General features: G+C 38.7%; 1 protein-coding gene across 3 annotated transcripts in view; it reads right to left on the reverse strand.

Moving 5' to 3' along the window:
- Positions 1 to 6,978: 6,978 nt before the first annotated feature.
- Positions 6,979 to 23,608, reverse strand: part of AFG2A (AAA ATPase AFG2A) — a 362,532-nt gene continuing 345,902 nt past the window's right edge. For all 3 annotated transcript variants that reach the window (XM_040474516.1, XM_040474509.1, XM_040474525.1), the window contains one exon: positions 6,979 to 7,645. In XM_040474516.1, the coding sequence (XP_040330450.1) occupies positions 7,469 to 7,645 (177 nt within the window). In that variant the 3' untranslated portion in view covers positions 6,979 to 7,468. The remainder of the gene's footprint in view (positions 7,646 to 23,608) is intronic.

Genomic DNA, 23,608 nt, shown 5'->3' on the forward strand with positions numbered 1-23,608 from the left:
GTGGGGAGGGGTAGAGAGAGAAGGAGACACAGAATCAGAAGCAGGCTCCAGGCTCTAAGCCATCAGCCCAGAGCCTGACGCGGGGCTCGAACTCACGGACCGCAAGATCGTGACCTGAGCTGAAGTCGGACGCTTAACCGACGGCGCCACCCAGGCGCCCCCTGAAACAATTTAAATAGCGTAATGATGATTGGGATTGAAAATCTGAATGACTTTTAGCCTATAAAACCATCTGAGCTTACAAATTTCTGAGAGGTAGCTATATGAAAATCAACAATTTCACCAGGGTTTTCACATTTATTGGCACAAGTATACAACATTCTTAATTTTTTATTTCATTCATAAATATGGTTTCTGTTCCCCTCAATTTTGTGTGTTTGTGGATTTCTTGTCTTTTAAAAATCAAAACAGAAAGCATATTAGTTTACTATTGCTGCTATAATATATTTTTGCAAACAGTGGCTTAAAACAACACACATTTTCTGTAACAGTTTTGGAGGTCAGAAGTCTGCAGTAAGTCTATGAAATGGGACTAAAATCAAGGCATTGGCAAGGCTGGAGGCATTAGGGGCTATCCTTTTCCTTGTCTTTTTCCAGCTTCCAGAGGCTGCCTGCATTCCTGGGCTCCTGGACCCTTCCTCCATCTTCAAAGCCAGCAAACAGTGTAGCATCTTCAAATTTCTCTCTCTGACCTCTCCTCCAATTCAGATTCTCCTGCCTCCTTTTCCTATAAGGGACTTAAAGTTCCTATAAGGGACTTTAGGATTACATTGGGCCTATGTAGAAAATCCAGGGTTCTCTCATTTCAAGATGTTTAATTTAATCATGTCTATAAAGTCCCTTTTGCCATTTAAGGTAATGTATTATATTCAGTTTCTAGGGTCCAGAATGTGTAAGTCTTTGTGGGTATACGTGTGTGGGGGGTATATTCTGTCCACCACAAAAAGATTAATTTGGTGTGGATTTTTTTTCTCCAAAGAATAGCATTGGATCAATCATTTTTTGTTTTTTGTTAATTTTAGCTTTTACTGTTATATTTTCCTGAGGTTAATTTTGGAGTTATTTATAATAACTTTTTGAGGAGAATGCTTAATTTAGTTAATCTTATTTTGTTAATGAAAATGTTTTTCATCATTATTTTCCAGATATTCTACTGTTTTGGTTTTGATTTTCTCTTTGATCAAAGAATCATTTCAAGATGAATTTTGAACGTCTAAACAGTTGGGGTTTTTTGTTTCTACATTTCTCAGTTTTAGTTTTATTACATGGTGGTTATAAAGCATGTTCTGCACCATTTCTGTGTTTGCAAATATTGGGGTGTGTGTGTGTGTGTGTGTGTGTGTGTGTGTATGCACCCTATTACATAATTTATATAGATATATGAGAGAATAAAATGATATACATTCTGTTTGCAGGGTGTAGGCATATATCTAAGTTATTTAGATCTCTGTATCTTGAAGATAATTACTAGATCAATTTACAGAGTTTATTTCTTTCCTTTTTTTTTTTTTTTTTTACAGCACTATAATGTTCCACTGTATGGATATACCATAATAAAGCAGACCCTACTGATAGATACTTGAATTATTCTAATGTTTTGTTATTGTGGTACAATAAGGCTGTAATGAATACTTCACCAAAAGGGGGGTGGAGAGGGAGAAAAAAATGGTAAATAATATGCCTTTTTGTAGCTGTGGGGGTATATTTGTGGAATAAATTATAAATAAATCCATTAGCTCTGCTCCTTTTAAATCTTACTCAAATGTTTTATTATACCCTGAATCACAATGCCTATATTTTAACATTTTTAAGACTTCAAAGATGTTGTATTCTAAACTTTTTTTCTCTTTCCCCAGAAAATGTCCCTCCTAATGTGCTCCAGCTTTATCTTTTGGTAATTTGTTTGTCCAGACTCCCAACCTCTCCCCCCAGATTTCTGGCGTCATTCCCCTGTTGCTATTTCCCTGTGGGATATTTCAAACTGTGATTATTCCTGGCCCCAAATAACCTGGGCCCCGTATCCTTGACTCTCCTTTTACCTGTCAACATTTCTATTATTTTTTATGATTATGTTGCTGCAAACAGTATTTTAATTGCTGTGGGCTTATGACAAATATATGAACATATTATTAGTACATGTCAGTTCCCATCTCCCTTAACTGTATTTGACTGATTCTAATATTTTTCACATTTGACAGTTTCTGAAATCAGGTTGTAATAATATTAATAGTGAAAGCACAGTAATTTATTTATTTTCCAAAAAACAATGTTTTTAAATTAATAATCTTACAACTGATGGTGTCTTGAAACCAAATATTTCCTATCATATGTGTTCTCAAGCAAAGTATATACTGAACTTCCTGGATTCTTTTTAAGTTGGTCCAAAATGTGTTGTACTTTCCGGATAGCCTTTGAAATACTTAACCCAGAGTTTATCTGTTCCCTGATTTCAGCACAGATGAACTATTTACCTTTTTTTAAATTTCCTTAAGTTCTGTTGTGTGTGGTGTGTTAAGTGCACCATTTTAACCATCTTTCCAGAAATGTTTATCACTTAAGTCTTGAAAGACTTAATTTCCCAATGATTTTGTGAACCATTTAAAACCTTGCAACGTCTCTTTCTGCCTAAGTTTTCTAGAATGAATTCTTTTCCCCAAAATAAAGTCCTAAAAGATATAGGCTATTGGAGTATATTTGACATAGATATTAGGTAAAAAGTCTAAAAGTCTATCCATGCATACAACTATTATAATGAAAACTGAAGGAAGGAAGGCAAATCAATTTGGGGTATTAGAGTTTCTGTGTGGACCTGAGATGCCTGGGTGGCTCAGTTGGTTAAGCGTCTGACTTTGGCCCAGGTCATGATCTCACGGTTCGTGAGTTTGAGCCCTGCGTCGGGCTCTGTGCTGACAGCTCAGAGCCTGGAGCCTGCTTTGGATTCTGTGTCTCTCTCTCTGCCCCTCCCCTGCTCACACTCTGTCTCTCTTTCTCAAAAGTAAATAAACATTTTTTTTTTTTTAAAGAATTTCTGTGTGGGCCATATTTGAAAATTACTGTTGGTTCAACCCATATATAATTTCAAAGGGTGCTTTGGTATGTGCTCATCTTTAACAGAAAAACTCAGGGAAACATGACAAAACAAACCAACTCTAACAACCTTAAGTTCAGAAATTTAAGTAACAACAGGCTAGTGAAATAACTTCATTCTACCTTTATAGCAGCTTTCTGCAGCCTTTTCCTGATCAAGATAAATTAAACATATACTCAAGTTTGGTTTTTCTACAACTTCAATAATTATTTTTCCAAAGTGGAAAACCTATACATTATTTAAAAAACCTGTTGAATACATTAGAAATAACACAGAACTGAACATTTTTCAAGCAAAGTTAGGGCAGTCAGTAATAAGCTTACACACTTTCCTGGTCATAGAGGAGTAAAAGCTAGAAGCCATTCTTCTAAGTATTGTTGTTAGAAACACTAATTTAATTATTTGAAATAAAACCTAAGCACTGAAAAAAAAAAAAAATGTCAATGTGAGTATCCCGAAATCCTGAAGAGAATCTGGATCAACAACAAACTTTTGACCAGATGCCAATAAAGTCTTGTTTTCTTAAGACAGGAAACTGGACATTTTCTTCTCTTGTTGAACTTAAATTTTCCATGAACTATACTGTGTAGTTCGATCACAAACAAACCCCAATAATAGGATCACACACTATTTTAAATCCATACATATGACACTCTGGAATCAGAAGTAAAAGCCTCATGCAGATGGCACCGGGGTAAATTGTAATTAGTGACCCCAGACCTGCTCTTTTCTAGGACTCTTATTTTTTCCTGGTACTGTTATTAAGAGGGCACAAAATTCAAATAAAAACTATTTGCCTTTTCAATGGCAATAGTTAGCTAGCTAAAGATATAAAAAATAATTGGTTTGTAATAGATTGAAGACGTAATGCTCTAAAATCTTTTAAAATTCTCAACTTCCTACTCCTGTGTGATCAGTGTCATGGAAACAGATGTCTGACTCCAGATTTAATTTCTCCCATCCCTGCCATAAGGCATATATCACCTAAACACAAACTCTCACCAACAAATTTCTCTAGTGTTTCTTGGGTCCTGAAAGCCTGATTTTTTTTTTTTTATTTGGCCTTCTTGCATTTTATTCCATCATACTGGTACTTCTGATTTTCCAGACACATGGAATGGTAGGCACTGTGGATTGCGTTGGATGTCCAAGGATTGGGTGGAATGACAGGATTGTGATGTTGGTTAGGACGCAGAATACGGCTAGAGATACATCTTGCCCTTGCACCATAATGTACCAATTTAAGGCTCATCTCTTAAGCATTATTATGAAACACTTAGGGATAAAAAAAGCGTAGACTGTATTGCAATCAACACGTGTATTCACATCATGCAGTTTAAGATATGACATTTCAGCCTTTTCTCCCTTGAGGAATTTCCTCCCCCATATTTGATGCTTTTCACTTCCATTCCATAGTCGTTTATTACACATGTCCCCATAAACAACATATATTATTTTGCATGCCTTAAACTTAAAAAAAATTGCAAGTATTCTTCCAAAATGTTCTTTTTGAAATTCTTGTTTTCCATGTAGCTCTAATTACTTTTACTGCCATAAGTACAGCAATGTGTATGTATTGGGTAGAAATCCGTTCTCTGACTGATGGATAGATTGTTTCCAGTTTCGTACTCCTTAGAAATAATGGTGCTATGATTTTCTTATTTGTGACCTCATTGTAAAAAACTTGCTCTGAGATATACACCAAAGAGAACACTTAATTTATAGAATCTTCAACATTACTAGATATGCTAGCTGGCTTTCCAGTAGCTGTACCAATTTATGCTCTACTAGCAGAGTGTGAGGCTCTAGTGATCCACAACCTTGGGGATTATACACTCTGCAAGCAGGGTTTTAGCTGTTGGAATCCTCTGTGGCCTGGGTGAGGATATGTTCCTCTGACTACTGCAACTGCTAGTCACTCCAAGGATATCTCCAAGGATGTTTTCATGTTAATTTTTAGGTGTCAAGTTTCCGTATCACAAAGGTGGTGCGAATTCAAGCCTGGAACCTGTGGTCAGGTAAGCTTGTAGTCAGAATTCTCAGAGGAGCCTCTTTTTTTGTTTAATCCAAAGCACAGACTTAAGTCAAGAGGGCTCCCTGTGACCTCTCTTGCCAGCAGAAGAATTTCTTTTCTAGTCTGCCCTTACACTGAAGGTGTTGGTCTTTAATGACCTGGGCATTCTATATGAGGGTCAGTTATAACTTTGTACATCACATGGGTTGAAGGGTCTAAGTGGCCATTAACATCTGAACTCCTTATTGAGATCACCACCTTCCTCCCCACCACCCAGCTTCCAGCTTGAAAGCCCGTGTCAGGTGAAGCTTGCTGTTCCGATTTTTATTTTATTGGCAACAATAATTTAAAATTTTTTCTGTTTAGGCCTTTGGGGATAGGTTTTTCTTTTATTTATTTTGCGCCCTTGGCACTTAGAGGGAAGAAGTTATGGTCCTCTAATAACTGAAGGGAAAATGGGAAGCATAAAAGCAATTTCGAGGTCCTATTTATTTCATTGAGTAAGGCTTCTATTCTAAATCAGCAGAAACCAACAGAACGTTCTGAGTGATGGAAGTGGTCTACAATTTATTCTGTCCACATGGCAGACATTTACCACACATGACTACTGAACACCTGAGATGTGGTTAACGTGTCTGGTGAACTAAATTTTTAATATTATTTAATTTTAATTCATTAAAATTTAAATTTAAGTAGTCATATGTGACTAGTGTCTATTTGACAACAGAGCTCTAAATAGTAGTAATATTCTTTGTCCCCTGGTGATTTCGTGTATATACTAATAAACCAATGTAGTCTGGGAAAAAAACGCCTTGCAAATCTATTTTTGATAGTCAAAGGATAAGACAGTTGAGACATGACTTCAGAATATCTACCACCACAAAACTGTATAGTCCTATTATTTTGATAATCAGGTATTTCTTGCCTGACTTGTCTTTCTGGAAATTTTCAAAGATCTAGGGCACATTCTTTCCATTGCCAGTTTCTGAACTGGAAGTCGGGGAATCGATTTCCGACAGTTTTTCAAAGATATTTATAGAATATTAAAGTGTCAAGAAATTCCAAAGATAAAGAATTAAGAACAAAAATACATATATTTAAAATGCAACATAAGAAAATATGACTAATAGTACAATTAATTTGGTTTATCTTTGAAATGAAAAAGTTTATTGGTAACCTGAAAATGTGTGCAACTCAAAACATGAACATACAATTTATTTATATTATTTTATGAAACAAAACAAAACAAGTCTATTGCTTTAGGCCTGAACTGGGCTTATGTTTCCAATTAAAAAAAATTTTTTTTAATGTGTATTTATTTTTGAGAGAGAGAGAGAGACAGAGACAGAGCACAAGTGGGGGAGGGGTAGAGAGAAAGGTAGACACAGAATCTGAAGCAGGTTCCAGGTTCTGAGCTGTCAGCACACAGCCTGACATGGGGTTCAAAATCACGAACCGTGAGATCACGATCTGAGCCGAAGTCAGACACTTAACCGACTGAGACACCCAGGCGCCCCTATGTTTCCAATTTTTTAAACTTGGCAAGGGGGATTACATGAAATAACTCTCAATTCTCTCTCTCTCTCTTTTTTTATTGCCATAAGTAGAGATTAAGAAGGCCAAAGCAAACATGTAGGTGTGAATTATAATGAAAACAAATACATATCTAGAAACAAGGCCACAAAAGTTTGGTTTGTGCATTTGTCTATTCCACTGGCTGGCCTTTAAAAGTAATGGTCTGTAAATATTTCTCACTATGGATTAATCCACACCCATTTTCTTTTACTTATTTATTTAGAGAGAGGAGCAAGTGGTGGGGGGAGAGTGAGAGAAAGAGAGGGAGGGGGAGAGAGAGAGAGAGAGAGAGAGAATGAATCCCAAGCAGGCTCTACGCTGGCAGTGCAGAGCCCTATGTGGGACTTGAACTCACAAACTGTGGGCTGAAATCAAGAGATGGACACTTAAATGACTGAACCACTTAGGTGCCCAACCACATGCATTTTCTATGTTCTTGTATAAAACTGAGGCTCACAGGCTGGGCATTTAGTAATGCAGTGAAACAGTTTCTGGAGTGAGGAAAGCATTTCATGAGATGAATAAACTAGGTCAAAAATGAAAAAGCTGAAGTTTGCTCTTTAAAACAGCACACATTTCCGGATAAAACTGACTTAAAGTTGTGTCCAAAGATTTTCATGGACGTTTTCATTGTATCCATATGATTTAAAATGTCTTTAAACACTGAAGCCTCTCAATTTCAGACATTTTGCTTATGAGAGGTTTTTTTTGGACACTCTCAAGACAAAATTTTAAAAAGAAACAAGTTTTCTCTAGAAAGCATTTTTAGCATACTGAACATGCATACTTTCTCAGAGTGTATGTAGCCCGCTCTTCTCCTGATACTCTTCATAGAAACGTCTCAATGATTTAGGAATTCTGGGTGTCACAGTGCTCAAGGCCTGAGTAAAATGTCTTCTCATAATGTGGTTGGCTTGAATGTCTTCTTCCAGAGCCAGAAGAGCCGCCTCTCTACAGACAGCTATAATCTGAAGCAAAACATACAAAAACAAACATACAAAACAAAAAAGGGGAGAGAAAAGACAATCAATATTTCAATGGATTCAACTGAATATATTTCAAATATTCATCCGTGGTAACTGCTTCAACTATAAGCACCCTTGCCAACATTTATCTTCTTGGTTATTCCACTTCAGTTTTCAAAAGGACAAAAAGTAATCGTCTTCATTCCAAAACCATGTAGTAAGTACTCAGAATCAGGAGCAGCAAAAAGATATATAAGATATGGCATTCGTTCTTAAGAAGCCCACAACTGATAAAGGTGGAACAGACACACAGGCACATACTTCTAATACAAGATGACAAAAGATGAGTGTGTATGTGTGGTGGGGGCAGGTAAGAACCAAGTGATAAGGGGGTGAGGGCAGAGGAGGGAGCTACTCCGATATACAGTGAAGTCCTGCGCATCAGCGCACCTTGTCATGGCATAGAATTTCCACATTACTTTCAACCTTTGATGTATTACCGACATGTAAAAGCATTTCTTTATGTGCATCTCTTGAACAAGTTCTTAAATCTTGGGAATATCAGATAGAGTTTTCTAAGTTTACTTTGGAGAGCTGCTTTAGAACAGAGACGTGAATTTTGTTTACTCAGTGAGGAAAGCTGCAAGAATTGAAAAGAATCTGGGGAGGGGGTGGAATGGATGCAGAAGGAGGGAGGACAGAGTGGGCGGTAGGAAAACGGAAGGGGAGGAAGGTTCAAATCTTGAATCCTGAAATGTGTTTTTAAGCTCTCTGGACTTCAGACAGCGGAAGCAGGCTGATGCCGGTGTCATTCTAAAGACACATTACTGTGGTGAAAAGAGCTTGTGGGATGAAAAGAGATATTGTGATTTTCAGGGCAACAGGGAAAACAGTGATTGATACTGACTGCACCTTTATATCGGTAAATGAAAGGGCCAGCTGAAACACATTTGTCCAGCCATTCAGCATATTTTCTCTGTTTGTTCACTTACTGAAAAGAGTTCCTCTGCTTATGCTGGGCTAATGGCTGCCAAAGCAGTTTAGTAGCTTTTTAGGGGATTTAGCAGCATGTTTAGGGAGCTTTCAAAAAACTTGCATAGATTTAGATGGCTTTGTCAAATTACGACAATGTAACTATTAGTTCTGGGCTTCATTAATGAGCACTGAAGTTGACTATAGTGCTTATGCATGTTAATGCTTTTCCAAAAAGAGTGGCTACCAACTTGTTGAAGGAAAAAAAACAAAACTTCCAGGGCTTAGTAAAATAACTTCATCACATATACTGGTGCAGAGAGAGTTATTTTGAAAACAAGATATAATAATTAATAAGCACAGTAAAAGCACATGAAATGCCTAGCATGGTAAACTGGCTATCCAATGGTTCCACTCTGTTCCAAAGGAACCTTGAGGACCTCCACGAAGGGAGGAAAAAGGAACAAAGTGGAGAAAAGCCTCAATTCCTTCCTTCCCTCCATCTCAGCAGCACTTCTGCTACCTGCAAGAATTTGAAGCAATGGCTGCAAGGCTGAAAAGTTTGAAGGATCAGTGGGAGAGGCAGAAAGGCCTGAATTTCCTGCTGGCTGGTGGACTTCTAGCTCTTCATCTGAGACAGTACAGGGAATGTTTCCATCATGTGGGTCCTTTCCCATGCTAAGTGGAGTACAGAAGTCACCAGTGCCATGTCTTGCACACTTCATAACTGAGACTTACCTCAAAGAATACTGGATCCAGTACATAATGGCTACAGACATTTACTGAGTACCTACCCCATGTGCTAGACAATGCTAATGGCAGTACTAATTAATTGCTATGTGAACACTCCCCGCCCCGCCCCTCGATTTTGTATAATTCAGGGATCCCACTAATAGTGTACAATATCTGATGGGAGCATGGCAAACAGAGTGGCCAGATAAACACAGTAAGCTGGTGGGGGGGGGGGGGGGTAGGGAGGTTGGGTGGAGGAAAGGGAGAGGTGACCACAAGGCTGTCTGGAACCTCTCCAAGTTCCTGGAATTTGGTTCACATGGCCAGATAGTGAGTAGCTCACACTGCTGGTACATCTGAGAAAGAGAACTAACAGTCTAGTAGGCTTCCTCTCTCAATATACAGTAATCAAACTGGGAGAAGAAATGGTTATACTCCTCTAATCATCGGAATCTCAGATAGCCTAACAAGGCATGGTAGAGAAATGTAGGTAATGGGAGGTGACAGGTCACTGAGGCCTTGAAGGCTGTCCTTAGGGTCAGCAACCCTGAGCAATTCCTCTTGTAGATCAACTTTCTTTCCTTCACATCTCTGTCTATAGATTTTCCTAAGCTATAAATTGCTTTTTGCTTTTATGTGGCAGCTTCCAGGACAGTGATGGGGGGGCACTGGTGGCGAGATGTGGTCAGAGCAGTAACAGCCACTTGAAAGCTGGATGTTTGTAGCTTAGAGCCTCCAGCATATGTTAACACTCAAGAGTAATTCCCCTACTATATTTAGGACTGGCCTGACCCTTAATTAACAATTCCATCCAATTTGGAGAACTACAAAATTGTGAGGTATAGAAAAGTTGGACAGAGTTTTGACAAGAGCACTAACAATGTTTGAGTTAGAAAGAGATGCCCTGTAGAACCTTTGAGAGACAATGACAAGGGAATCAGAGCAGCTGAATCCTGGTATTCAGATGCCACATAGAAAGGTGTCTTCCTCTGTACAGAAGACAGATCACAGTTGTTAGCACTTCCACAGTGGCAGAAGGATTATCTGAATTCAACACTTGCTTCGATAAATGTTTTCCTGTTTTATATTATTTATCAGGGATGCTCTGAAGAACCAGTCAATTAGGCAATACTTTCTACCATTTTTATTTTCCTATCATATTTGCTTAGCAACACACAACTAGTAATTGAGAGGAAGTAAGACACTATAAATCATTAACCAGTCACTCTTTCATCAATCAACATCCACTGAATAACTACTCTGTATAACAACTAGATGAGGCCCAGTAGAGGATTCAGAGATGTCCAAGCTGTGGTATCTGTCTTCTGGTACTCTCAAACCAGTAGGGAATGAACATCAATTGTCCAATGTGGCATGGTATTAGAGGTACTGTTAAGCAAGGCAAAAGGAAAAGTGCTTTGGTATGGAAAGAAGAGAGAAATTACTGCTTCATAAACCGAACTGGGAAGGACGGAATTTAGATATACGTATAGGGGAGAAAAGGGCATTCTGAGCAGGAGGGATAAAGTGAGCAAAGAAACAGCAAGGTGGGGAGAAAGAGACCAGAGATTGTACTCTTCCAGCCTCAGTAGCCAAAATGAAGAATTTAAAGAGAGAGAGAGAGAGAGAGAGAGAGAGAGACAAGATAAGTTCTGTCATCAAAATGTCACTAAAAATAACAATGATAGTTTTCAGAAGTCATGTGGGCCATAATGACAGTGAAGGGTAGTCAATGGCAGTCATCTCTAAATCTCTAAACCCAATTCACAAGCAGTTGATGCACAAGCAGCTGATAGAGAATAACTCCTAAAGGCTCCTTTGTTTTTATTTCTTCCTCATGAAAGAGCTTCTTAGAAATTCCAAAATGAGGGGCGCCTGGGTGGCGCAGTCGGTTAGGCGTCCGACTTCAGCCAGGTCACGATCTCGCGGTCCGTGAGTTCGAGCCCCGCGTTGGGCTCTGGGCTAATGGCTCAGAGCCTGGAGCCTGTTTCCGATTCTGTGTCTCCCTCTCTCTCTGCCCCTCCCCCGTTCATGCTCTGTCTCTCTCTGTCCCAAAAATAAATAAACGTTGAAAAAAAAAAAAAAAGAAATTCCAAAATGAAAGCATTAATTGGATTATTGATTCTCTCTTAACCCAAATAGAAAGGTAGGTGTGAAAATGGAAGTATTCTTAGGAGGCTCATTTCATGATGGGTGGTTTCTATTTGCTCTGGGGTCACTTACTTTAGCATGAGTTCCAAAGATACCATACTTCCCAAGAAAAGTGCAGCTTGCTCTCAGGGCCCCTGCCAGCATTTGCCCTGCCATATTAATGTCTTTTCAGAGGAACAAGTATTTCGTGATCAAGTTTTAGGTAACAGTACATATATTCTGTTTCCCACAATACACAGAATTGCCCTGGTTTTGGCAGAACACCTATAAGTGGCTATCTCTTGAATTACTGGTGATCTTCAGCAAACGTTCTCGAAGGTGTTAACCAATACAAAACAATTCAATAAGGACACAATATGGCTTTTGCCTATTTCATAGCCTGTTTTTTTTTCTTTTGCTCTCTCCTATTCCAGAATGGAGAAAAGAGGGCAAGGGAGAAAAAAGATACTGGAGAAGGACCAGTCTGTTTAATGGGGTCAAAAGGCAGCAGCCACAGCACACATTTGGGTTCTGGAGATATAAATGGTCAATGCATATTTGTTGAATCGAACTGAATAGTTCCTTAACTATAAACAAAGTTTCCAAAAAGTACACATTATATGTATCTTTTTCATATTTGGTCTATATCCTATAATATTTTAATCTATGTTTCATATAACCTACATTTTTGTCAGTTGTACTTTGTCAGTTACATTAGTAACAAGAATTGTTTAACACTGTGATATATGTTGTCTTAAGCAATGATTTAGTCTGGGGACCTACTTTAAATCTAGTTCCTTCCTAGAAGTAATAGAAATTAGAAATTTTATCAAGAATACAAGTATGTCTGTGTTATTTTGAGGGAAGCTTCCTGAGGTATCAAAATTTGTTACATAGGGACGGGAACGTTTTTGCTGTGTTGTCATGGGAAAAACTGTGCTGTAATGAAGAAACATGCCTGAAAATTTACTAATAATGCAGTAATTTATATTAGGTTAGGGGACTGAAATGGAAGCTTTGGTGGGGGGGGGGAGAACCCCAAAATTGTGCAAATGGTGATCTTTTGTCCCATTTGATGAAAATAACCTGGTATCAATCAACTGTTGATGGATTTTCTTTTCTGTATTAAACTCTGAAAGAGTGAGGTCTTTTTTAGATTAAATTTGCCAATACATCTCTCTTTATTTGGGATTGGATACTACAGAAACTGACAAGGGCTTTTAACTTCAAGTGGGAGTTTTCTCATTACTATCTCTAAAGTTTGTAAGAAAACCTAATGAGATAAGTATAAGTATGCATATGTATATATATATACATATATATGTATATATATATATATATATATATATATATATGGATGCCAGGAGAATGATGAGTTGTGTGGTCCCTGTATATACTGTATATACTGTGTGTGTGTGTGTGTGTGTATATATTTATATATATATACACACATACATATATATATATGTATACAGTGTGTATATATACACACATATATATGTATACAGTGTACATATATATATATACACATATATATGTATACAGTGTATGTGTGTGTGTGTGTGTATATATATATATATGTATACAGTGTATACAGTGTATACAGGGACCACACAACTCATCATTCTCCTGGCATTGCATTCAAAACCACATGGAATCTGGGACTGTTCAGTGATGGGGGAATTCAGCTGAATTTCTTCCATGAGGCTACAGAAGAACCTCATGAGAAGATGTGTAGATGAATAGATGAATTTGAATCACAGACTGTCTGGAATGTTAAACCAACCCGTTTAGAAAGAAAACTCTTGGCACTCGAATGCATTAATATCTTTGGCAAAAAGGATTTTGGAAGCTTTCCCCTAATCCCTTCACCATGTCCTTCTCTTCCCCCATAGGCTGCAGACTAGATCATTTAAATGAATTATTAGCCAACTACCAGTAAGGTTGCTTTCGCCATTAGGCTGGAAAAGCAACACTGTTTTGGCTGGCTCTGTAAAACTGAGTGTCTGAAGTCTGTGTTCTTTTTTCAGTTTTGACTAAAAAATTGATTCCCAAACTTTTAAGATGTATATGTGCCTTGCTGCAAAAGTGAAAGTATTATTTGTTTGGGAAAATGAGAAAATGAGACAAAAGACAAGCAGAGTGGGCCTAAGATTTCATTGTCAGAGCTAAACTAAGACACGTTGTTTCGGTGGCCATGACACCCATTTCTTTGGTGCCAACATGCCACAAATTCTCTTTTCATGTATTCTACAATAGTAATAGAGCCAACAGATACCTTAAAGACAACATAAAAAGCAGGAACTCTCTATTAAGGTGTATCTGAAATGAGCTCCTGACAGGTAGCAAAGGAAAGAATTTTTAGTGAAAATATTTAGAAATCCTCAAAACAAAGTCACTGAGGAAAATAGTAATCATTTTCAAATGCAGGGAAAAAGTAACTCAGCAATGAAAGAGGACATATGAGTATGAATTTTTATGCTATACTTGCCTTCTGAAAAAGCAGTGCCTTTAGAAGAACAAAACAGCAATAACTGGATTACGTGAGACAACTCCACTCGGGAGGGTGTGGGGAAGCAACTTCCCAGGAGGAGAAGGCTCTTGACCATTGAACCTTGGGAAATCTAATTACCTCACTTTTAAATGCAAAAGGGCAAAAGAGGCAATTGTGCAGAATTCTGAATGCCATGAAGAATAAGAACAATGTCTTACTTCACTGTGGAAAAAAAATGAAACCTCTTATACACAGCCTAGGGTTCTTTCCCCCAATGCACGAGACAAGAAGAGTTTAAACAGGTGGCTCAGCTTAGTAAAAGAGAAACAGGGGTATTGCGAAAATGAAAACCCACACGGTTTCTAAGCAGGCAGTAGTAGTTTAAAAAAAAATGATGTGACAAATAATCAAGGCAAAGACTTTACCAAAACCTAGTCATTGGGTAGAAAAACCTGAAAATGCTGGGCGCTACTTTGGGTATCTTGTGCTATAGCCCTGCCTGTGTTCTTTCCAGTTTAACAGGAGCACCACCTTCTTTTCTGGGCACTGACAGATTAGAAACCCAACATTAATTTACGTACAATTGCTTCGACTTCCAAATAAGGCCTGGGTAGTATGTACCCTTTTCTGTTGGCTGTAACCAGATTATGAGAAGGACATCAGGTACACATCCCCATGAGTGGCATGTAAGGTTGGGAAAAAGGGATGCTGCCCCAAGTAGGCCTAATGGGGGAGCTAAGAACTGCTTGCGCACTTCCAACAGGCAGGTTGAAATGCTAATTTAACCGTCACCAAGTTCCTAACGACCTCGCAGAGATTATGTGTCCTCCAAGAGAGGCGGGAGGGTAACACAGCTGAAGTTCTGTTTGGCTCCCATCACCCCACTCTGCAGGCAAAGGAAGGCCTCAGATCTGTGGAGAAAAAGTCGGGAATTTTAAACGTGCCGGAAGAGGAGGCTTATTCATAGGGTGTCCTCGGATGGTGAGAACCGCGGCTCTGGAGAGCTGACCTCGTGTACCTAGTTTAATCAGTCCCTGGCAGTGCTGCTTCAAAGTTCTTAGGGAACCGGCCGCGGCAGCCTAGGGACTGCAGGGTATGAGTACAGGGATACAGCCAGGGGGCAGTTTCTAGCACGAGCAGGTGAACGGCACGGTACGTGGCAGAGTATCCGCAGGGATGGAACCGGAGAAGAGAGCCGCCCCAGCCCGGGCCCGGGCAGCTGCACAGAATCCACGCAGAGGCAGAGCGGTGCTCCCCGGGCCCTGCGGCGGCCGCGCTGCTGCTCCTGCTGTTTGGCAAGAAGAAAGGGCGCCTTCCAGCGAGGCCTAAATGTGCTTTTCAGCTTCTTTGTATTTCAAGTGTACTAAATAGCTTTAAAGAATCCACCAAAAGAAATGGGCTGCAGTGCTTTAAAAAGTCTTAGGTATTTTCAAGAAAGTGGTTTTGTTAAAAGCATCTTCTGTCTGGAACACCTGTGACCTGTTGAGCTTAATTGGGCTGCAGCTGGCGCTGATTGTGGCGCAGCCGCTGGCGGCCGAGGGCTGACATTGTGTGCGCTCCCGCCCTCCCGCCCCCTCGCCTTTCTTTTCTCTTTCACAGCCCGGCGACCTCCTTCCCCTGTGTGTCGGAGGGATTAGGAGCCCAGTAGAGAGTGGTGTCCTGCTGTTTGCGAACAGCGTGCACTGGAGGTGCTTCAAGGAGGAGGCTACCTGGGAGATTATGTGCTCATGTGGATGCCGAGGGCCCATTCTCCCCGGCCCATTGAGACGTGCTGAAAGGTGGCTGAATGGCCGGGCGTGAAAGATGTGACTGAAGGGAGCGCAGCAGGCTCCTGGCCGCAGAGCAGCAGATGGAAGTCAGGCTGTCACACGCACAAACGGCGAGGGGCGCCCCAAACTGCCAAGAAAGCAGCTCACGGCGTAAAACAGGGCCCGAGAAGGGAATTCAGACGGGAAGAGAGTCGCGCTTGCTTTAGGGTACTTCCCAGTGCCACCTCACCGAAAACTTTTTATGTGATGAGGCTAGAAGCGAGGATCGAGGGGGGCAAACTTCAGATTTAAGGAATTGCCTATTGCCCTTGGGCTAAATTCCTTAGATTGTCTGCAAAATAAGCTTTATGATAATTAATCCATCTGGGATTATGTTAAAGTCACTATCTAGAATGCCATGCCTGGTACTGACTCAAAAGAAAAGAATTTCTGTAAAAACACACTAAAGCTTAATGACATTAAAGAAGGTGGAGGAGTCCATTGGTTGCTTAATTTTGCTGATCTGTACATAACACTGAAGTTTATGTATATCAAATGTGCAACCTTTCATCATTACCACCTGCTCGGAGAAGCCCATCCTAGTTTTCTTTTTTTTTTTTTTTTTTTTTTTTTTTACAATTTACAAACGAATCTATCATTCTACAGAGGAAAGAGCTGGGGAAAGAAAGATTTGGGAGTTTTCATTCTTACTGTTTCTACAACCATATGTACCTATGGGAATTTTAAATGTTTCTAACATTAATTAAGCCATATAAGAAAAAAAGTATTTTTCGTTTTGAAAAAAAAATACACCAACTAGTATGGTAATGCAAAAAGCAGGAACCATGTAGTAGGGGAAGGGGTGAGAGGGCAAACAGATATTGGGAGCCCCTAATTTATTCCTTTACTCAAAAAGTCTTTATTGACCACCTGCATGGTACCAGGTACAACGTACCCACAGGAATAGAGCAGTGAAGAAAACAAAATGTTTTCATGGAACAAGATGTGCACAGTACTGGCTAACCTATTTACCCTTCAAAGTTCAGTGTAAACGTTTCCATTGGGAGGCATTCCTGGAGGCAAACTCACTATCTTCCCAGGTCTGATTGCTTCAGGATCACTTGTTTAATGGTCTGGTAGCAACTTGAACTATTCTATCATATCACAGTTTCCAGGAAGCATATAGAGTTATCTGTGGTAAATGTCTATCTCCCTCACTAGACTTGAAGTCCCATAAAGGCTCTCCAGCCTTTGCTCTGCTCTACTCCCCAACATAAGAGGTTAGCATGTCCCTTGACCTTTGGGAGTCTGCAAAAAGGTCTCCTGCTGAGGTCATCTCTGAACAGTGATATAAATTAGTTTTTGCCTTAAACACACACACACACACACACACACACACACACACACACACACACACCTCCTGCTGTGACAACTGCAGCCAAGATAATTGTCCACTATGCATTAAAAAGGTAAAAACGTCTTGGGAACAATGATTCATCCTAAGTGGAGGTGTGTACTTGTGAATCTTGTAAGACTGCTGACCAAGCTATGGCCAGAAAGCTGGAAAAGGTACCAGTTCTTGGGTAAAAGCATCCATAAATGGGAGACCTTGAGGTTGGCTCCAGGCAAAGAGGAGAGAAGAGCAGGACAGGGAATGTTTTTGGGAGAGGAGACCCAGGAAAGGTCAGCTTGCTATAAGCCTCTCCTCTAAGTCTGGAGGGTTTGATCCTCTCTGCCAGTGTTGTGGGAGATAGGGAGGTGGTGGCTTTGGGGATGGGTAGGGGGAAGGTGTAAGCAGTGGTGTTAAACCACACCACATGTTTTCTCCTCTGTCAGCCATCTTCACAGCCAGTCCCCACATCTTGCCCTACTAACACACACATAAAAATGTTTCCTCTGAAACTGTAGCGTCACAGATGCCCTGGGTAGCTTTTTTTTGCATTTTGTTCAGCTGGGGATCTTTGAGCTCTCACAGAGTAGAGTATTTGGGAGTTAGATCCTTTTCCCCCTTTACAGCCAGTCATTTTTTTTTTTTTTTGAGCAATGATGGAATAGGACATTATATTACTTTCACATATACAACATGATTCAGTATATATATGTATTTTGAAATGATCACCACAGTGTAACATCTATCATCACCACATAGTTACACACTTTTTTGTGTGTGTGATGAGAACTTTTAAGATCTACTCTCTTAGTGATTTTCAAATACACAACACACGATTATTATTATTTTTTTTAAAAAATTTTTTTCAACGTTTTTTATTTATTTTTGGGACAGAGAGACAGAGCATGAACGGGGGAGGGGCAGAGAGAGAGGGAGACACAGAATCGGAAACAGGCTCCAGGCTCCGAGCCATCAGCCCAGAGCCTGACGCGGGGCTCGAACTCCCGGACCGCGAGATTGTGACCTGGCTGAAGTCGGACGCTTAACCGACTGCGCCACCCAGGCGCCCCTCAACACACGATTATTAACTATAGTCACTATGCTGTACGTTACATCTCCAAGACTTATTTCATAACTGGAAGTTTGTACCTTTTGGCCACCTTCACCCATTTCACCCACCCTAATGCTCAGTCTTAATCTATAGTGAGCTCCTTTCTCCTTTTTCCATTTTCTGGGCAGCTGCATGCTGGTCCAGCCGATCAGCAGCCTTGCATGGCATCTCTAAAATCATTTTATAGAGTATGGCATGCTGTTTAATGGCTATCTGTGTTAAACAGAAAAAAAATGACTTGACAATTTGTAGCTAGCTAGGGGGCTTCTGAAGATAGGTCCTGGTGAGCAAACACTAAGTATACCATCAGCACATGACAGGGAGTGAAAAGATTACTTATAATTACTTATCTTATACTTTATGCACATCATATTATATGTAAAAACTTTACCAGTTTTGTGTGCTTATTGGCCATATAATAAAGATTTTTAACCTAGGGTCTATGGATATCCAAATGGACCTAAGAATATATTGAAACCCTTAAAAACTTACATATACATATATATTTTTTCTTTTTTTTCTAGAAAGATGGTTCAAAGTGTTCATCATATTCTAAAAAAGAAACCATTATCCAAAAAGTGTTAAGAACCACTGTGCTACAGTTACTATATTTCAAATCTTTTAAAATCCTATGAATGCTTCATAATATCTATCTTATTATTATAAGAATGTAATTTGGCTAGAATTATCACAGTTGAGGAGTACAGGAGTTACAATGTGGAGTTAATCACTGTAACAGGAAAGTAGTTTTTGCTTTCTTAGACCTTCCTCTTGTACCTTATAAACATTCAACAGCTGCCACCAGGTATAAGTTACTTAGGTCTTTATTGACATGAAGAGGAACCTAAAGACTAATATCGTATTTCATTTATTAAAAAAAAAAGCTAAGGTAATACACAAAGACTGAAAATTTAAGCACACTAGTTAAGGAATTAAAAACCTAAGTATCCAAGATAAGATTAGGATTTACAAGTGACATATATTAACTATATGCAATTTTCGTTAGCCCATAAGTGAATTTTCAGACTTAAATACCTAATGTAGACTTTGATGTTTGGTAATAACAGTACACACTGGGTATTTAGAAACTGATGGGGTTGTTTTCTTATCTGCAAAATTATACGGCTTATTGTCTTATACTGCATTTCCATTAAAAAGGGAAAAAAAGGAAAATCTTTGTGTTTATTGATTTGAAAGACACATGAGATACAGCTCTTACGTTTTGATACTAAAATCATTATGTATGTGATACAACTTAGAAGAAGTTACAAGTACCTGTAAAAGCCACACAGGACAATCATTTTCATTAGTTACTCATAGTCCAAGTCAAGGTGGGGAATAAAGATAATTCGGTTTATGAAGACTAACTAAAACACTTACATGTTTCTCTTCTGACCTTAAGTCCATTACTTAATGGATTATGGAACCTAACCATTCCTTCTTAACTAATGTTACCCAAACTCCTTTGCAAAACTGCTTATGAGAGAACAAGGTTTATGTCAAGTTCAGCAATGAAAAAGCCAGAAAGTTTCCTAAATAAAGACTTAAAAATGTCCAGTTGTAAAGACTAAACTAAAAACTATGAGAAAGGCCATTAGAGCAATCAACAGATGTAGAAGGTGTTGTGGGAAAGCAAGGTAGATGAAACTACTTATTGATAATAAAAAAATCATTAAAAATTTAAAAGATGCCTTAAATTATCACTTAGTGGGATTGGCTTGGTTATCAGAAATGTGGCAGTTAGTACATTAAAGAGCTAATGGTGAATTTTTAAAGCACAAATTATTCATTAAGTTCTTAAAATCTAAAGACATAAAATTGAGTGAATTTGAGTATGTATATTTAATATATTTCAAGACTGTATCCATACTTTTACCTAATTGTTTTATACTAGGCAAACTGCTCAGATTCCTAACCATCAAAAAAATATATCATTGGAAAGAGACTGACAGACATTTCTCATGAAAAGAATTTTTCTTTTTCACAGAGATGAGTCAACTGAACACAAGGGGATTATGATACAGTGGAAGCTATTTTCCAATCTTAATGTATTTTCTATTATAAATGGTAAAATACATACACATAAAAGCACTCTATAATGTTATAAAATGGAGAAAATTGAAGCAAGTGTCAAGACTTTCCTCTTATGGGTGTACTTTTTCATTTGTAGATCTAATCACTAGATTTTAGATAGGGTATGCCCTGGGAACAAGCACCTCCATTTTAGCATGCTGGTATCTAACTGGAAATAAATCCATATCACCTTTGCAACAGTGTGTTCAAGATATCGTTTGTACTCATTCCATAGTTACACTAAAGAATGGGAAAGCCAAGGGAAATTCTGAATTATTTTACAGTTCCATCTTGCTCTCTCCCCCCAGCTCTGTACTCTTTGAAATAAACATATACATACATACATATGAAGGTAGACAATTGTGTTTACACACACACGTGCATACACGTGCACACTCATTTGCAGATGCAATGTAAGTTCACAAGATGTGGCATGAGTTTAAGCAGTTTTTAAAGTGCACAGTACATTTTACCATGTAGTTCTGAAACCCAGCATTTGCAAATCTTTTAAAATTAACTGAACTGTTAAAATCCCATCACTCTGGCAGTAACCCAGCATAGCTGTCTGTGCCTTTAACAAAAGAATTCTGTAATAAAACGAGATTTTACATGCTGAAACAGAATATTTTAAAACATCTTTCTGCCGGCTGCTCATTTTAGTAATATTTGTGGAATTTAAAACCCACACACACATACACAAATGTTCCCATGGAAGATTAGGCTAAGTTTTTAGGTTAACCTCAGAATTATTAAATTTTTATATCAATCTTTTAATGAACACTTTTGATTTATTTACTTTAAGAAGAAACCCAAGTACTGAAAAGACTTTTAAGGCTATGTATTCTTTAATTGCCGTAACAAATGCAACCAGGCTAACTTTAATCAAAGGAGACTCATAAGTAGTTTTCACACTACATTTGTGAATGCCTCTGAGCAAGGTGGACTGAATTCTGCCTCAGCTTCTCTTGTGTCTGGAAATAGGTGCAATCAGCTGTGACATCTGCTGTATATTAGGGCTCAACTGCTAGGGACAGAAACCTAATTAGAATCAAAAGGAGGAATTTATTATAAGGATATTATTGAATCTAACAGAACCTAAGGACAAGAGTGAGGCTGGGCACAGCAGACCATCTGGAACCAGGGACTGGAATGCTATCAGGATTCTCTGCTTCTCTCTGTACTTTATTTGGTTTTATTCCTCTTTAACTACAGAGTGGTTTTCCCCACATAGTAGAAAACATGGCAATACGGTTTTTATGTTTTATATCTTACAGCTTCAGCCACTACCAAGTCCTCATTTTCTCAGTTTCAGTGATGAAAACTCCTGTGGAAAGTGTCTGAATACTGAGGTCCAATCACTGTGGCTGGGGAGAAGGGTATGATGATGGGGCCATATTGAGGTAGGTCATTCCCCTGTACCAAATCAACTGTGTGTGTGTGTGTGTGTGTGTGTGTGTGTGTGTGTGTGTGTATCTGTGGTCACACTGTGATGACATGGCAATTCTGTAATGTTTTTGGAGGTAGGAGGTGAAGATCCATGGAAGGGCTGGAAGTACAGGTGATTTAAGGCAGGCGTATGTTGGCGGGTGGAAGGAATGAAAGGGAGGATGTAAAAAGTGGCTTTTCTCTTTCTCTATGTGCAAGTAAACTTGTGTTGCTTATACAATGCTCTCAAATGTTCTCTTGGCAACATATTACCTCTAAATGTTCTGTGAGAAGATGCCACTCTGGAACTTGTGCCCAGTGGTGCAATGGCCTCCCTTGCTTCTAGCTGGCCATGCTTCCAAAAAAACAGTGCTCAGCATGCTGCAGGGGGCTCCAGTTGTTTCTAGCTGCTGTTTTCTTAGACCATGCTGCTCATCAGGGGTTCAGGTAACATTCTGAGCTGTACAGCTGATTTCCAGGCCACAGATATCCAAAATATGATAAAGTTGAAAAGCCTTAGGGGCCACCAGTCAATTTCTTTGGAAATGATTATGGAAGCTATAGGAAAAAAGTAAAGCTATTCTTTTGAATGATGATTCCAGAATAGGTTATGGTTAAAGTTATCTTTGTGTTAAATCCATTCTCTTTCTTATCAGTTGGAGAAGTCACAACGAAAATCAGAAAAGAAAGCAAACAAAAACTCAACTTTTTACGGGGGAAGGGCCATAAATAGCTAATACATACAAGGTTCAAGTCTGGAGCTGTTTAGTTTGGAAGTTATGGAAATTTTATTTGGAGACAGTCCCTAAATTCAATTGTAACTGGAAATGCATGTAACTGGAAATGTGTGTTGACAAGGCTTAAGGAACAGGGGAATGAAATGGACAGCATTTGAAGCCTGCAGTGCTCTGACTTCATTATATCAGCTGAGTGGCTGAAAGATGACTAGAAGTGTCTTTCATGACAGCACCACCATACTTTGTAAACCTGCCCAATTCTTGCCCCTGAGAAGAGAGGAGAAGGGGGAGATAGAGGAGACTAAAATCCTTAGTAAACATTTAGGGAGATAATAGTATCTCCGTCCCTTTACTTTTTTTTAAACTAGAGAAAATGCAAATATACACAATAGTAGAGACAATAACGAACAGTGACCTCTCATTAATCTGTTGCTTAGCTTTAACAACAAGCAACTCATGGCCAACCTTATTTTGCCTACACTTCACCACTGCACTAAAGTTTTTAAAGCAAATCCCAGAATCACAACATATTTAATATATTTAGTATTTAATCCACAAATATTTCAGCATGTATCTAAAAGAATGATTTTTCCTTAAAAAACCCACATTATTATTCCACATTAAAGTAGCAATAATTCCTTAGTATTATCAATATTTAGTCAGTATTACAATACTGCCATTTATTCATAAACACATTCTATAGCTCTCTTGTTTGAACTGGGATCAAAATAAGACCTACGTATTGTATTTAGTTGATGTATCTCATTTCTAAAAAATCCTCTACGTCTTCTCCTTACAATTTATGTTGATGAAACAGGATTATATGTCCTACACAGTTATTTATTTTCTTGACAGCATCTCTGTGGTGTGATTTAACATGTTCCTCTGTCTCCTGTATTTCCTGTAAACTCATAATAAGATCTAGAGGCTTGAGTGGCTTGATGTTTTGGGAACAAATCCTTCATACATGATGTTGGGGTACATAAGGTTTAGTAGTTTTCTATGGTTTCATAGTTACGTGTGATTGTCTAAGTCCTTTACTTCATTAAATATTGTGAAATGGTGCTCTTATGTGTTATTCCTTCTCCATTTATTGGCTGGGATATATTTAAAAACTGAAGCTTTCCTACGTCCTCTTGCCATCCTCTTCTTTA

The sequence above is a fragment of the Herpailurus yagouaroundi genome, unplaced genomic scaffold, assembly GCF_014898765.1.
Source record: "Herpailurus yagouaroundi ecotype Mexico unplaced genomic scaffold, PumYag 28, whole genome shotgun sequence".
NCBI lineage: Eukaryota > Metazoa > Chordata > Mammalia > Carnivora > Felidae > Herpailurus > Herpailurus yagouaroundi.